Below are 12,870 nucleotides of genomic sequence, written 5' to 3' on the forward strand. Positions count from 1 at the left end.
TGAACGGCATCAGAAATGACTTCGAGCATTCAAGGCAAGCACTGATTTGAGCAGAATGCTTTATCGTCAGTCACACCTTGGCTTTACTTGAAACTAAAGTGGAGGGAGGGCAGGTTTGGGTTGGGTTGGGTTGGGTAGGGTGACAAACAAATAGTAAATGGTCGATTTTTGCCACAGACATTTAACATGCGTTCGCTCAGATCATTGAATGAAACTTGATTACCTCTCTTTCCAGGTGTTTTAGGCTTTTTCCATTGCCGATCCCGTGGGTGGCGCTTGCAGCAATAAAAGGCTCAGAGTTCGCAAAATAGGACTTCAACCAGCGTCGACACTCTTGCTACTCCGTCGCATTGGGACTTCCCCCCTTCAAAAGATAGCCATGCATGTCACACGGTGACAACAAGACATGAGGGGAAAATTCCGCAAAGTATTTCCAGTGACACTTGAGGCACTGGCCTCCTCCCCATGACTCGCCACACCTTGACGTGTGTCTGAACTTGTCGGGGAGGACGCGCACGCACGCGCACGCACGCGCGCACACACACACACACTCGTCCTCGAGCGAGTCATAAACGGTCAAGAAAACAAATAGATCATGCTTAAACTTGTCATAGGTGATCGCACCATGGTCGAAATATTGAAAATGCATTGCATATTTAATTTGTAAACAACTCGCTTATTTCCAATATCGTCAATGCCTTTTTTCCCCTTTTTTTCTTCTTTTGAATCCGTCCAACGTAGAACAATTGGCTACGTTGACGAAAAGACGCTCAGGCATGCGAAAGACGCCTCCTATGACGTCGTTTGGGTCCTTTGACGTCACTCACGGTGGAATTATTTTTGGGAACTGGCTGGCTGCTACTTAGCTCTTGAACCAAACTGCGTGCGCTAATTATCTTCCATGTCACTTTTGAAATCAAACGCATTTGACTGGTTTATAATTCATATGCTGCGTTACTTTAGTTTTCAGCTAAAATAACCGGTCAAACGTGTCTTCGTTATTTTGCTCGTTCCTGGTAGCTAGGAATGTTAGCGCGCTCGCTCCGAGGCTAATAACAATAACGAGGCTCGTCACTTTGATTGACATATGAAATATACTGGCGTTGCTTTGCCAACGCCCTTAATGATCAGTAGTATACATTATTAGCTCTTACTTGTGGATACCAACATTGTAATATGGCGGAATTGAGTCGAATTGATGTCACCGTGAAGACTCTGGATTCACAGAGCAGGAGCTATCAAGTCGGGGGCGAGGTAATGCTGGTGCCATCATGAATGAGTTCGTCCATGGCACATTTGCTTGACCGTTCTGTTCTCTCCGTTGCCCATGAGATGACTGTGAGGCAGTTCAAGGAGCACATCGCGTCATCGGTGGAGATCCCAGTGGACAAGCAGCGGCTCATCTACCAAGGCAGAGTGCTACAAGATGACAAAACGCTGACTATGTACAGTAAGTAAGGCAAACAACAACAAACAATGAACAAACAACACGGGTGTTAATTGGGGCTGAATGTGTCGGACGACGAGAAGCCAAACTTTTTGCGTCGCTTCACGCAATGTCATGAAAGTGCCGCCGCCGCCGCCTCGTTGACCTCAATATTTCTCCTTCAGATGTACACGGAAAGGTGATTCATTTGGTGGAGCGTGCCCCACCTCGAAGCACCGTGACCGGCTCGGGGGGTGCGGAGGTATCCAATGAAGGGACAGCAGATGACAGCAGCGGTCATATTGCCGCCTCGCCACCTCAAGATCGCAACGGTTACGTGATGCTCGGGACTTTCAACCTCCCTGTCAACTTGTTGGAACCCCAAGCCGTGCAGGTGCTAATCTACTAAGTCGACACTGGCCCATATCATGTTAGGGAAATGACATTTGCCTTCGATACTTGAAATTTCTGTTCAGCAGATGATGCCTGGATTAGGTGAGTCTGGAAGAAATGCCCGGGTCAGCACCAGCCCAGGGGTAAAGGCTCATCATTCTCACCAATCTTTTTCAATACGGCAACATTCATTCATCCATCCTCAAAAGCTGATAGGTGTTTGCGTGTGTAGAGCAACGGCTCGCTGAACGTGCAGATTAATTTGGACCAGTCGGTGCAGAGCGAAGCTCGGATGAGGGTGCAACTGGCTGAGAACCTGCTTCGGAGTGCTCACGCTCTGATCCAAAGGCTGGAGGTCATTTTGCACTATCACCCCCTCAAAAGAAAAGAGGGGCCGTGGCCAATGTTATGATTTGTGCAATAAGTGGGTGACTTGACGTGTTTGTTTTGCAGGGTGTTTCCAGTTCGCAGGCAGAATCCGAGTTGCCTCGCACCTCTTCATCCTCAACAGCATCGTCACCGTCGGGCAGAATCGCTGAAGAATCACTACCCATGGAAACCAATGCTCCCCCTGCTGCATCAGCAGCAGCACCACCAGCAGCAGCAGCACCAGCAGCAGCAGCACCAGCAGCAGCAGCACCAGCAGCACCAGCAGCAGTAGCAGCAGCACCAGCAGCAGCAGCAGCAGCACCACCAGCAGCAGCACCACCAGCAGCAGCAGCATCCACCTCAACACAGACTGAAGGGGCACCCGACACAGCACCCAAGTAAGTAGTGTCACCCACAAAGTAGGCAGGATAAGAACCCATGAAAGCGTCTCATGGACTATTCCAAAGAAAGAAGGATTTTGTGTTTGTTGACAGTCACCTGAGGCCAGCAGAGTTTGTTGCTATTCTGTCTGAGGTGTGGAGGGTGGAGGAGAGGTTACGTCCTTTCATAGAGAGGACCCACTCCATCCTCGGGGCGGCCACGTCGGCAGACTACAACAACAATGTAAGGGCATGCTCATGGCGGACTAACGAGGCAAATGTTTCGTGTTCTTCTTCACGTGATCAATTGATAAGACAAAAGGAAAAGATGATCATCGGTATCAAAGGTGTTCATGTCAGAAGTGCCCAAAGCATTTGAGGAATGCAATATGATACGAATCTAAGACACAGGAACGAGATGAGGATCAACGCCTTCTCAACATGGCTGGAGATGCGCTACGTCTTCTGGGCAATGCTTTGATTGTGCTGGGTGAGCTTCGCTGCAACCTGGCGAGCCCTCCTCCACGTCACCTGTATGTGCTCCGGCATAGCCATCCTGTCCTAGTCCGGTCCGCTCTGCCGCCGCACGTGCCCATTCCGGTGAGTCGACATGTTGTCGCTCGCGCCGACGGTGGAGATTGTTCTCGAGGCCGACACAATGGTTTTGTGGCCTTTCCTAAGGTAAACGTGGGAACGGCAAACGGAGGACCTGCTGGGGAAAATCTTGGCCGGCCATCTCGATCAGATCACCTCCCTTCGGCGCAGGCTCCGCCGCCGCCTCCTCCTCGTGCCAACGAGACCACGGAAGGAGCCCGGGTGATCAGGATCGCCCACCAGACTATGGAGCCTGTCGTCATGATGCATATGAACATTGATGGTATTTCTTTACGACAAAGACAAATTGTGCTTGTTGCGGCATCCGGTTGAAATATTCTGCTATTGACAGGTGATACAAGTTCTGGACCGCCAAATGCCACAAGTTCAGTGCAACCAGGTGAGTGCGTCTTTGGAGTAACATTGATACTTGCTATGCTAAAAGTAAACTTTGCATCCATCTATTAACTTGCCAGGCTTGCCCGCAGAGTTCATGCAAGCCATCGTCCAGCAGATCTCCCACCAAGCAGCCACCGTGGCGGCGCCGCCGCCGCCGGCGGTTTCAGCCAATCAAGCGACACGCACGACGGGCTCCGCAGTCGGTCATGAAGGGATGGCTTCTTCGGCGCCGCCCGCTCAGGCCAGAGCGATCTTCACCAGACCACCGTTCTCCCCCCATATCTCACATCCTATGGGAACGAGAGGGACCTCCAACAACTTCCGAGCTGCGATGCCTGGAGCAGGCCAACAAGCAGGACAGGTGAATTGAGTGATTGAAAAAGCAAAGCTCGCCAAAGCCTTGACAGAGTCCATTTTGCTTTGGTGCCAATCACAAGAATGAAACGTTTACAACGCCATTGCAGAGTTCAACACCCTTGATCTGTTTCACTTCTCTGTTGGAAAAATACAAAACGAAGGAGTGACTTATGACATCAGTGAATGTGACAAGTGCTTCTGGAGTGGCACCCTCCATCACTGTCACTCTACCCTGCCTGGCTTATTTCAGAACATGTCAGACTTTGTCCTGGTTCGTTGAAACAGCTTTACATTTTGCTCATCTTTTCTGTATTTATGAAGCAAGTTCTTAATGAGCTCAGAAGGCATCCTAATCAAATGAGGAATATTAAAAAGGTGGCCAAGAAGTCCTTTTTGCCCCTTTTTTTTTTTTTTTTTAGACTAACCAACCGTGATTTGTGTGGCTTATGTATTTTGTAGCCAGCTGCCGGCGACACGGCGGAAGAGTCCACGAGGCGGAGATTGGACCCGGAGGTTTTACCCGGCCTCGTGCAAGCAGCGCTGTCGACGATGACCGGGGCACAGCATGGCAACGGAGAGAGCATCGCACAGTTTATTCAGAGACTTTCTCAGAGCAGCAATATCTTCACACCTGAATGGGGAGGGGACACGGGTACGTGTGAACGAAGGGAGAAAAGACTAAACCGGGATCAGCCGTGGCTCCCTATTTGAACTAGTTGTCATTGGCAGGCTTCTTTGGCGACCTGTTGTCTATGGTGTGTCAGAGCTTTTCCATGATGGACATGGTGCTGTTGCTTCACGGAAGCGATCAGCCTCTGAGCCGCATCGGGCCCCAGCTGACTGAATTCTTCACCCATCACTACCTGGGCGGCGGCCAAGAGCCCACTGACGCCAACGTAGCTGTAAGTGCTGTCGTGACGGATGCGCTCGTCGTCAATAATCACGTTTTGTTGTTGTTCTTCTTCTTCTTGCTTGCTCTGAATGAAGAGAGCAGCTGATGACCTCATCAATGGTCTGGAGGGGTTCATTGCGGAGAGCTTTGTAAGGACATCCATCCTCTAACGCAAACGATACCCTTTCACCTCGTTCATGTATTGAGCGTGGAGTGAGAAGTAAGTGACAGTTGGCCACATGATTGTTTGTTCCCTAGTCAAATGTGGCCGTACGCCGTGGAGTGGACATCGTTCAGAGCAACCTAGCTTTCCTCAGGCGACAGCTCGCAGTGATAGCCTCACATGTGCTGCGCTGCAATGGTAAGTCACTTCAAGTGGAAGCCTGTGTGTGCGTGTGCGTGACTCCTTAGTTTGCTCTCCTTTTTACTTCAGATGCCACCTTTGGCCCCTCTCTGCTGTTGCTGTGCACCCAAGGTCTGTTTGAGTGTCTTGCCCTCAACTTGTATTGTCTGGGAGGAGAACAGAGAGCTCTGACCGCTGTCATCACCCGCCGCATTGTTAGTACACCACACAATCCATGAATGTCTATTTCAATAAGAAGCCTTTTTCTTTGGACGAGTCAAGGAACTCAGTTCTCCTTGCTCTGTGTGTTTGCAGAGGAGAATGTTCTCCCTAGGTAATCCCAGTTTGTTGAACTGTTTGACCGGTATGATCTCCATGAGGTTGCAGGATATTCTGGAGGACAACCCAGTTACCCGGGATCACATTCAGCGCTATGTCGTATCGGTAAGCGCAAAGCACCGACCGAGGGGCCGGCCCGGCCCCCCACGTCTTTGGTGTTGACATGACGGATGCCTTTACTGAAATGCTACGAGAGCTCGCCGTGTCGTGTTACGCCGCTGCCAATGTATTCGACGCAGCAGCATCATCCGTGTTTGCTTTCACAACATTGATCAACGTTGATGCCTTTTCAGGACGACCGGAGGGCAGCGGCAGCGGCAGCAGCAGCAGCAGAAGCAGCAGCAGCAAAATCAGCAGCAGCAGCAAAATCAGCAGCAGCAGCAAAATCAGCAGCAGCAGCAGCAGCAGCAAAATCAGCAGCAGCAGCAGCAGCAAAATCAGCAGCAGCAAAATCAGCAGCAGCAGAAGCAGACACTGGACAACAGCCAGCTGAGAGTCAGAATGTAGAGGTGAAATAGAAAGTTTCTCTTGAAGCAATTGAGTTGAGTGGCCATTGCATATATCCTATGAATTTCCACCTAAGTCAAAGTGGAGGGAGTCAGTGAGTGAGTGAGTCAGTGAGTCGTCATGGAAAGCTGAGGACACTCACTTTCTATCTGTGTTCTAGATGGAGGAGACTTTATCTCCAGCAACCACAGCAGAGGAGGCCAACGCATGGTCCGGCGACGGCCGAGAGAACACGCCCCCGGGATCTGCCGTGACCCCGCCCGGACGTCCGGAGCCGACCCAGGAGGTGGAGCCGTGGGCAGCGTCGCTTCCACCGGTATGTCCAAGAAAGGGAATGATTTTGATTGATTGATCCAAAGCAGAAATGACTTTCCGAAAACAATGTCATCAGTGTTGCGGAAGGAATTGACAACGAAGCTGACTCTGACTCTGACTAGACGTAAAGTCCATTGTCTCGTCAAAAGGCCAATTCCAATTTGAACCTGGGCAAATGTTTCCCACAGGAATGGGTTCCAATCATCAGGCACGATGTGCATTCTCAAAGGAAGCTGCGAGCACAGCCGCCGCTGTCTGACGCCTACCTCCAGGGGATGCCCGCTAAGAGGAGAAAGGTCCACATTCAAAGCGCCTTGATATTTTCCCACTGTAATTGAGGAGTGGGCCAGGACTGACCCTAACCCTAACCCTCACTGACTGCTCTGCTCTGCTCTGCTAACCGGATGGTTGTTCTTCTAAATGTCCCCAACTGTTTACCAAACAGTGGAAAGGAACGGTCCGTGATGGCAGCGCGCTTTCCCTCCCTCCTCAGATGACGCAGGGCCAAGGACCCAGCCTCTCCTTGTCGGACGCCGTCAGTCGAGCCGCTCGCTCTGCCGGAGCCCTGCCGCTTACTGCCGCAAACAGCCTCCAGGGAGAGCTGGAGGGTTCCCATTTGCAGGATGCCTATGCCACACAGGCAAGGGGATGGATGAGCTAGCTAGCTAGCTAGCTAGCCAAAGATTGTTATGCTTGATTTTGCCGCCCCCACTTAGGTAGGTGTAAAACGAAGCTTTGTGTCTTTGCTTCCAAGGTCAAGAAGGACATCAAAGCGCGAGTGCTCGCAGATCCCGACTACAACGCTCAGAAGTTCCCCAACACGCATCGAGCTTTCTCCTCGGATGACTCTTAATCTGCCCAAGATGCATAGCAGAATGTGAACACGAGTCAAGTGTGTGTCTGTGTGTGTGTCTGTGTCTGTGTGTGTGCGTGCGCGTGCGTGTGTTCCTGTGCTCAAATATTTGTGTGACGGATGCTTTCATTTGACATACTCGTACTCATACTCATATACTCCTACTCGTATTCAAAAAAGATTCAATACCAGTGAGCATTTGGAACGTATTTAGAAAATGAAATACAAAATGTTTTCTTAGAAGATATAAAACATGTTACAGTACAAACGTGTCACGTTAGCTTTTAAATTGCTGTCAAGTTGAGCTTCATGTTATAACCCGCCTCATCATTACATCGGATGAAAAATGCTTTAACTCATTTGTATTTGACATGATGATTTTTTCACTCATTTGTATTTTACTCTTTTATATTGAGCTTTAATCATGTTCCATAGCAGTATTAGATCAGCTTCCCGGTCGGGTCGGTGCAGTGAAGGGATATTACATCAATATTTGGATCACGCAACAAGCGGATGGATGGATGGAAATAAAGTCTCTTATTTCAAATCTCTTTCTTTGTTCATTCTTTATGTATTTATTTATTTCGGACATCACATAAAACGGTATCATGGTCAAAGGTCACAGGTATCAATCAAGCACTAGTCCCCGGGGCCGCGTTCCAATATGTTTTCCAAGGGATTCCCTCGTTAAGCGCACCTATTAAGCGTGCTATTCCTGGGGGGGCGCGTGTGACCCTGGGGAACAGGCTTTTCTTTTGGCAGTACTAGAATAAAGTGTAATTGCACGTTTACTACAGCAGGGGGCAGTGGCGCTCTCATTGTTACTTCTGTCACGTTTGCGACAGTGCAACATTTTACGACTTACAAGACAAGTTAGGATAGTCACGGTGGGGAGGGGGGGCGCGAATAGTTTTCTTCTTGCTAGGGGGGGGCGTAACAGAAAATAATTGAGAAGCACTGGGTTAAATAAAGGTTAACCTAAAAAAAAAAAAAAAAAAAAAAAAAAAGTGAACCCTGAACTTTGAACCCGCGGTGACCCCGCGGTGACCCCGCGGTGACCCCGTGGTGACCCCTGGGTGACCTTTGAACCCTGAACTTTCAACTCTAGTTAAAAATCGAAAATGTGCACATGACCCCGTGAACTTTGAACCGACCTTTGACCCCTGGGTGAACTTTGAACCGACCTTTGACCCCTGGGTGAACTTTGAACCGTAAACTTTGACCTTTGACCCCTAGCTAATTACGTTTTTTTTTTTTTTTTTTAAACCGGCATAGCAGAACGATCCATGGTCTTCAGATGCCGCGCTGTCGCCATCTCCTGGTCAGTTAGTGAAATGCTTTTGCTGATGTTTTTTTTTCTCTCAATTAAAACAAATCAATTAGCCAGTTGGTTTTCTTTATTTAATATCTATTATCAGACAAAACCAAATTGTGAATCAGTCACCTAGGCTATAGCAGAACAAACAATCCATGGTCTTCAGATGCCACGCTGTTGCCATCTCCTGGTCAGCTAGTGAAATGCTTTTGCTGTTTTTTTTTCCTCTCAATTAAAACAAATCAATCAGCCAGTTGGTTTTCTTTATTTAATCTCTGATATCAGACAAAACCAAATTGTGAATCAGTCACCTAGGCCAGTGCTTCTCAAATAGTGGGGCGCACTGAAAGTGAAAAGTGCCACATCACCCCCATCTCCTGATTGGCTGTCCTCATTTTTCAGAACCCCAAATCTAGTCACCCTACGAGGACGCCAAAGCTGCTTTAATCACTTATTGGCGTCATTTTATTTACATTGCGGACATCATTTATGTCAGCATGAAAGAGTCAACAATTGTTGTCATTATTGGGAACTTTATTGAATATCAACTAGAACAAGTCTGGGTGGATCAAAGTCTTGTCGTGACTTCATTTGTGTATGGGGAAAGGTCATGCAAAAAGCACACGTGAAAGTTAAATCAAGCAGATTTAGTGGCGCACTCGTGTGCAAAGTAATATTTGACATTAAATAAAGTACACAAGACTAAATAGTATAGTATCTAGCTAAGTCTACACTTTCCCGTGAAGTATGTGAAGTGATTTAGTCCGTTTGGAAGGTTGTTTTTTTCCCCCAATGCCATCATAGTGCACATGGACAGCTTTTTAAGCTTCAAACATCTACCGTGACAATGTTTAACGGCGTATTCGAGGGAAACAGTATGCGAGAAGATATGATGATGATGATGATGAACATCTAGCAATGCAGACGAAAAGATATGGAAGAAGACCCAATTCAACATCCTTCCAGTGCATCTCCATCCATCAACAATGAACTTGGCGATGGTAAACCAAAGTTGCATGTTGTAGCATTTTCACAACACTCGGTCAGTTAGTAAGTGTACTAAGTGATAAAGCAAGGAGATCACGGGTTGTGCTACAGCTCTTGTTGCTATAATGCCAAAGAAAGAGTCTTGCGGACCTTCAGCGTGACATGATTTGGCTCCAAGCGCCGTGCGTCCGTCATTCTCGGAGCTGCCGCAGTGATGACAAGAGGGAGGGCAGCAGATTGAGGGCGGGTCGGTTTTCCTCCACCCCCAGAGCTACTAAAGCGCTGGCCAGGAGGGACGTGACTCTGGGCAGGGCCGGGGGCTGAGCTGGCATCACCTGCACAATCGAAAAAGTTGAAAACCGGACCGAGCCCACCTAAGCTGCCAAGCCAGCTCCGCAGCTACTTTCTTACCTTTTCAACTTGATGACAATGGATGAGTCCATCGCGTCCTATGTAGAATGTGGAGAAAGCGTCGTAGGAGCTGGAGCAGATAAGATGCCAATCAGTCACGTATGGACGGGTTGCTTTCAAATGGACCCAAGAGAGTCTGGTGCTACCTGTACAGGTGTGATTTGTCTTTGCGGTAGAAGCGAAGCATCAGTGTCAGGAAGGGAAGGCCCCGGAGCCTCCAGCGAGCCTTAATGGTCCCGTCTTCCACGTGCTTGGTCAGTTTCAGCACCTCCAGCCGGACGTCAATGAAATAGAACAGACACAGCAGGCGCCACAGCGAAGTGCTGAGTCGGTAGATGGCACGTCCCCTGCAAGAGATGGATGGGCCGGTCACAAAAGAAAAGAAAAGAAATACCATCAATATTCCGACTACCTGGTCTTGGTGTTGACAAGTCCGTTGATGAATTCAACGTCACGGGAGTACATGGTATAGTCGTGATTCTTACGGAAGAAATTTGGAAGCTGTAAAACAATGGTTGAAAAGATCATGTATGACAACCTGCGCTTATTTCTTACCAGATGACATTCACACAGATGCTCATTCTCTTTGCTAAACTCCAAGAATGGAAAGTTGTCACACAATTTGACGGAATCGCTGCAGCGTGAAGCTTTTCAACTGCTGTCAAGTGCACAACTCAACAGAAGCATGGAAGTTTGGTGTGAGATTCAGCGACTTTCTCTGCCGCGCATCCATCTCAGATAAAGCATCTTGTCACAGTGTGCCTGCCTGCCTACCTACCTCCGTCCTTAGTCTGTCATATGCCACGGCCAGCTTTCGCTCTCCTTCATTGTCTCCTTCATTTTGCGAGCCCTCTGTTCTTACATCCCGACTATACGCAGGGTCGGGATGACAGGGAAACCCCTCCATCTTGTTTCTCTCCGATCCAATAGCCTGCCGAGAGTTGGGGCTGCCGCCGGCCGTGGCGTCTGTTCCCGGGGAATGGAAACAGTAAAAGCGCGAGCCGTACACGAAGGGCGCCGGGCAACTCTCGGCTTCAAAGAGGCTCCCGAAACAGCTGTGCTGTCGATTTGGGCCGTGCGCGCCGCTTCTCCTCAAGCTGCTGCCGCCGCCGCCGATGCTGATGTCATCCTCTCTGCTGCCGTCCACCGTTGTCAATAGGAAGGAAAAGTCGGTGGACTCGTGACTTCCCGGAACCTCTGCTGCTCTTGTCTGACCAAAGAGGGGGATCTCCACCACCGTGCGTAGGCCGCTCCACTCACTGGGCCGCACCAGCACGCACAGGCCGAGCGCTTCCTCCCAGTGGTCGTCCAGGTAAGCGGCCCCCTGCGGCCAGCTGACGTGATGATGATGCGACACAACCGCTTGCTGACATCTCGTGCAATTGGGCGACGCCAGGGCCCATGACGCACTGCTGAGAGGACGGCTTGGGCAGAGGCGCTGCAAATCGATCGGCTGAAAGACACAGACCAAACGCCATTGAACGGAAGGCTTCCTGTTATTCGCGGCCAGCTAATAATTACCTGACTACGACTACTCCTGATGTGCTCGGTGATGGGCTGCCTTCTGCCGTGGATGCGGACGCAGCCCACCCAGAAGGCCAGAAGGCCCCCTCTGCTGACAGCCATTCAGCACACAACCCTGCTCAGTACGTCACCATGACCTGCAGCAAGGCTGCAAAGTCCCATGGACGACCAGCCTTCAAATGGTTGAAAGGGAAATCCAAACTCCGGCTGCGGTTCTCGTCCCCCTCGAGAACCTAAAAGAGAGACAGTTAGCGGGGAGTTCACTCCATTTCATGGCTCTGTCGCTTGAAATATTCTTACGTTGGGATTTGGGCTTCATATGTGACATGATAGCAATTGCATGACAAGGATTCTCATGGGGAAGTAAATCTTTGGCTTTGGCACGACTGCAATGACATTTCAAAGACTCGACTAGCACATGGCATGCAGAAGACCACAAGCTTATAATAAGGACGGAGCGGCCGGCCAACCGGCCGGCAGTGGCAGCTAAGATTGAATTAACCAGTCAAGAACAAACTGGTTCTACAACTGTTCTTCTCTTCCAGTATGGGAGAGAAAAACTGAGGAGGAAAATCTAAAAAGCCCATGAGTTCCTATTGTAGATGGATCGACTTTGATCAGATTCGAACAATGCGATGTAAATACGATGTGATGATGATAATAAGGGGACGTTATCACGTAGACTGACAATATGAATGTGATCGACACACGGTTAGTGGACAGGCTCCATTTTGGCGTGAGAAATCTTACTTTTATTACTTACACGTGAAATGCAACAGTTCTTAAACGCAACTGAATCCGACGTCGTCCGTTATTAACCTCGGAGGCATCAACTGAGCTCCGATTTCCATTGCAAAGGTGCATTATTTCCCCCAGATGGGCGCTTAGGCCCAAAGAGCAAATGTCCTCTCGATAAGCTCGCCTTTTATCCACAATATTGACATGACTTGGCCGGTTAATATGCCGGTTGGCTAACGCTAGCTAGCAAGCTACCGGGACGGTCAAATGCTATGCTAACTAGCAGCGAGCTAGTCGTGGACAGACAAACGTTAGCGTCACGTTAGCTTCATGTGATGGAATCATTTAATAACACGTCGGCCATAGTTCTACTGACAACACGCGCAGTATTCCCATATACTGTAAGGTTATCCTGTAAGATCGTGCTCTTAATTAGCGCTGACTTACACCAGTGACATCCAGTCTTGGGTGCCCTTGCCAGTCAGTCAGGCAGGCAGGCAGGCAGGCAGGCAGTGAGTCCAAACACGTCCCGCCCCGCCCCGCTAGCCCCGTTAGCCCCGCCCCGCCCCGCTAGCCCCGCTAGCCCCGCCCCGCAGGACGACGTCTGCTACCTTCAGGGACTGTGGGCAAATCGCAATAGCCCTAGTTTGGCCTTCCGAGTTCTGTCCGGTTGGGTTTGCTGCTAAAACGAGTGCAAGAGTGCTGACAATCGTTGGCTTTTGAACTTT

The 12,870-nt window shown here is 49.5% G+C and overlaps 2 protein-coding genes across 8 annotated transcripts; one reads left to right on the forward strand and one right to left on the reverse strand.

The window, feature by feature from the left end:
- The first annotated feature begins 603 nt into the window (after nucleotides 1–603).
- Nucleotides 604–7,718, forward strand: bag6l (BCL2 associated athanogene 6, like). Of its 6 annotated transcripts, none has more exons than XM_061266648.1 (22): nucleotides 604–1,254; nucleotides 1,333–1,450; nucleotides 1,612–1,820; nucleotides 1,903–1,962; nucleotides 2,052–2,174; nucleotides 2,273–2,586; nucleotides 2,683–2,812; nucleotides 2,974–3,168; nucleotides 3,250–3,445; nucleotides 3,515–3,562; nucleotides 3,639–3,922; nucleotides 4,378–4,570; nucleotides 4,648–4,820; nucleotides 4,906–4,959; nucleotides 5,069–5,171; nucleotides 5,244–5,368; nucleotides 5,469–5,597; nucleotides 5,786–6,001; nucleotides 6,160–6,315; nucleotides 6,503–6,610; nucleotides 6,760–6,954; nucleotides 7,069–7,718. In XM_061266648.1, the coding sequence occupies exons 1-22, from the start codon at nucleotides 1,177–1,179 to the stop codon at nucleotides 7,165–7,167; spliced, it is 3,306 nt and encodes a 1,101-aa protein (XP_061122632.1). In that variant the 5' UTR covers nucleotides 604–1,176; the 3' UTR covers nucleotides 7,168–7,718. The 6 variants fall into 6 exon arrangements, 5 of the variants coding, with proteins under 5 accessions (XP_061122632.1, XP_061122636.1, XP_061122635.1 ...); XM_061266652.1 differs by having other exon boundaries at nucleotides 6,808–6,954; XM_061266651.1 differs by having other exon boundaries at nucleotides 3,651–3,922.
- Nucleotides 7,719–8,995: 1,277 nt separating this feature from the next.
- lg20h6orf136 (linkage group 20 C6orf136 homolog) lies at nucleotides 8,996–12,693 on the reverse strand. Of its 2 annotated transcripts, none has more exons than XM_061267652.1 (7): nucleotides 12,590–12,693; nucleotides 11,402–11,637; nucleotides 10,659–11,333; nucleotides 10,293–10,381; nucleotides 10,027–10,227; nucleotides 9,881–9,950; nucleotides 8,996–9,804 (listed from the first exon to the last, which is right to left on the reverse strand). In XM_061267652.1, the coding sequence occupies exons 2-7, from the start codon at nucleotides 11,504–11,506 to the stop codon at nucleotides 9,661–9,663; spliced, it is 1,284 nt and encodes a 427-aa protein (XP_061123636.1). In that variant the 5' UTR covers nucleotides 11,507–11,637; nucleotides 12,590–12,693; the 3' UTR covers nucleotides 8,996–9,660. The 2 variants fall into 2 exon arrangements, with proteins under 2 accessions (XP_061123636.1, XP_061123635.1); XM_061267651.1 differs by lacking the exon at nucleotides 12,590–12,693 and adding an exon at nucleotides 11,705–12,567.
- Between the last annotated feature and the right edge of the window lie 177 nt (nucleotides 12,694–12,870).

Source organism: Syngnathus typhle, linkage group LG20 (genome assembly GCF_033458585.1).
Source record: "Syngnathus typhle isolate RoL2023-S1 ecotype Sweden linkage group LG20, RoL_Styp_1.0, whole genome shotgun sequence".
Classification (NCBI taxonomy): Eukaryota; Metazoa; Chordata; class Actinopteri; order Syngnathiformes; family Syngnathidae; genus Syngnathus; species Syngnathus typhle.

Coding starts and splice junctions, on each gene's coding strand:
- bag6l (XM_061266648.1), top strand. CDS start 1,177: ATGGCGGAATTGAGTCGAATTGATGTCACCGTGAAGACTCTGGATTCA. Junction 1,963..2,051: donor GGGTCAGCACCAGCCCAGGG/GTAAAGGCTCAT, acceptor TTGCGTGTGTAG/AGCAACGGCTCGCTGAACGT. Junction 4,571..4,647: donor TGAATGGGGAGGGGACACGG/GTACGTGTGAAC, acceptor TGTCATTGGCAG/GCTTCTTTGGCGACCTGTTG.
- lg20h6orf136 (XM_061267652.1), bottom strand. CDS start 11,506: ATGGCTGTCAGCAGAGGGGGCCTTCTGGCCTTCTGGGTGGGCTGCGTC. Junction 9,951..10,026: donor GACAAATCACACCTGTACAG/GTAGCACCAGAC, acceptor TATCTGCTCCAG/CTCCTACGACGCTTTCTCCA. Junction 9,805..9,880: donor ATTGTCATCAAGTTGAAAAG/GTAAGAAAGTAG, acceptor TCGATTGTGCAG/GTGATGCCAGCTCAGCCCCC.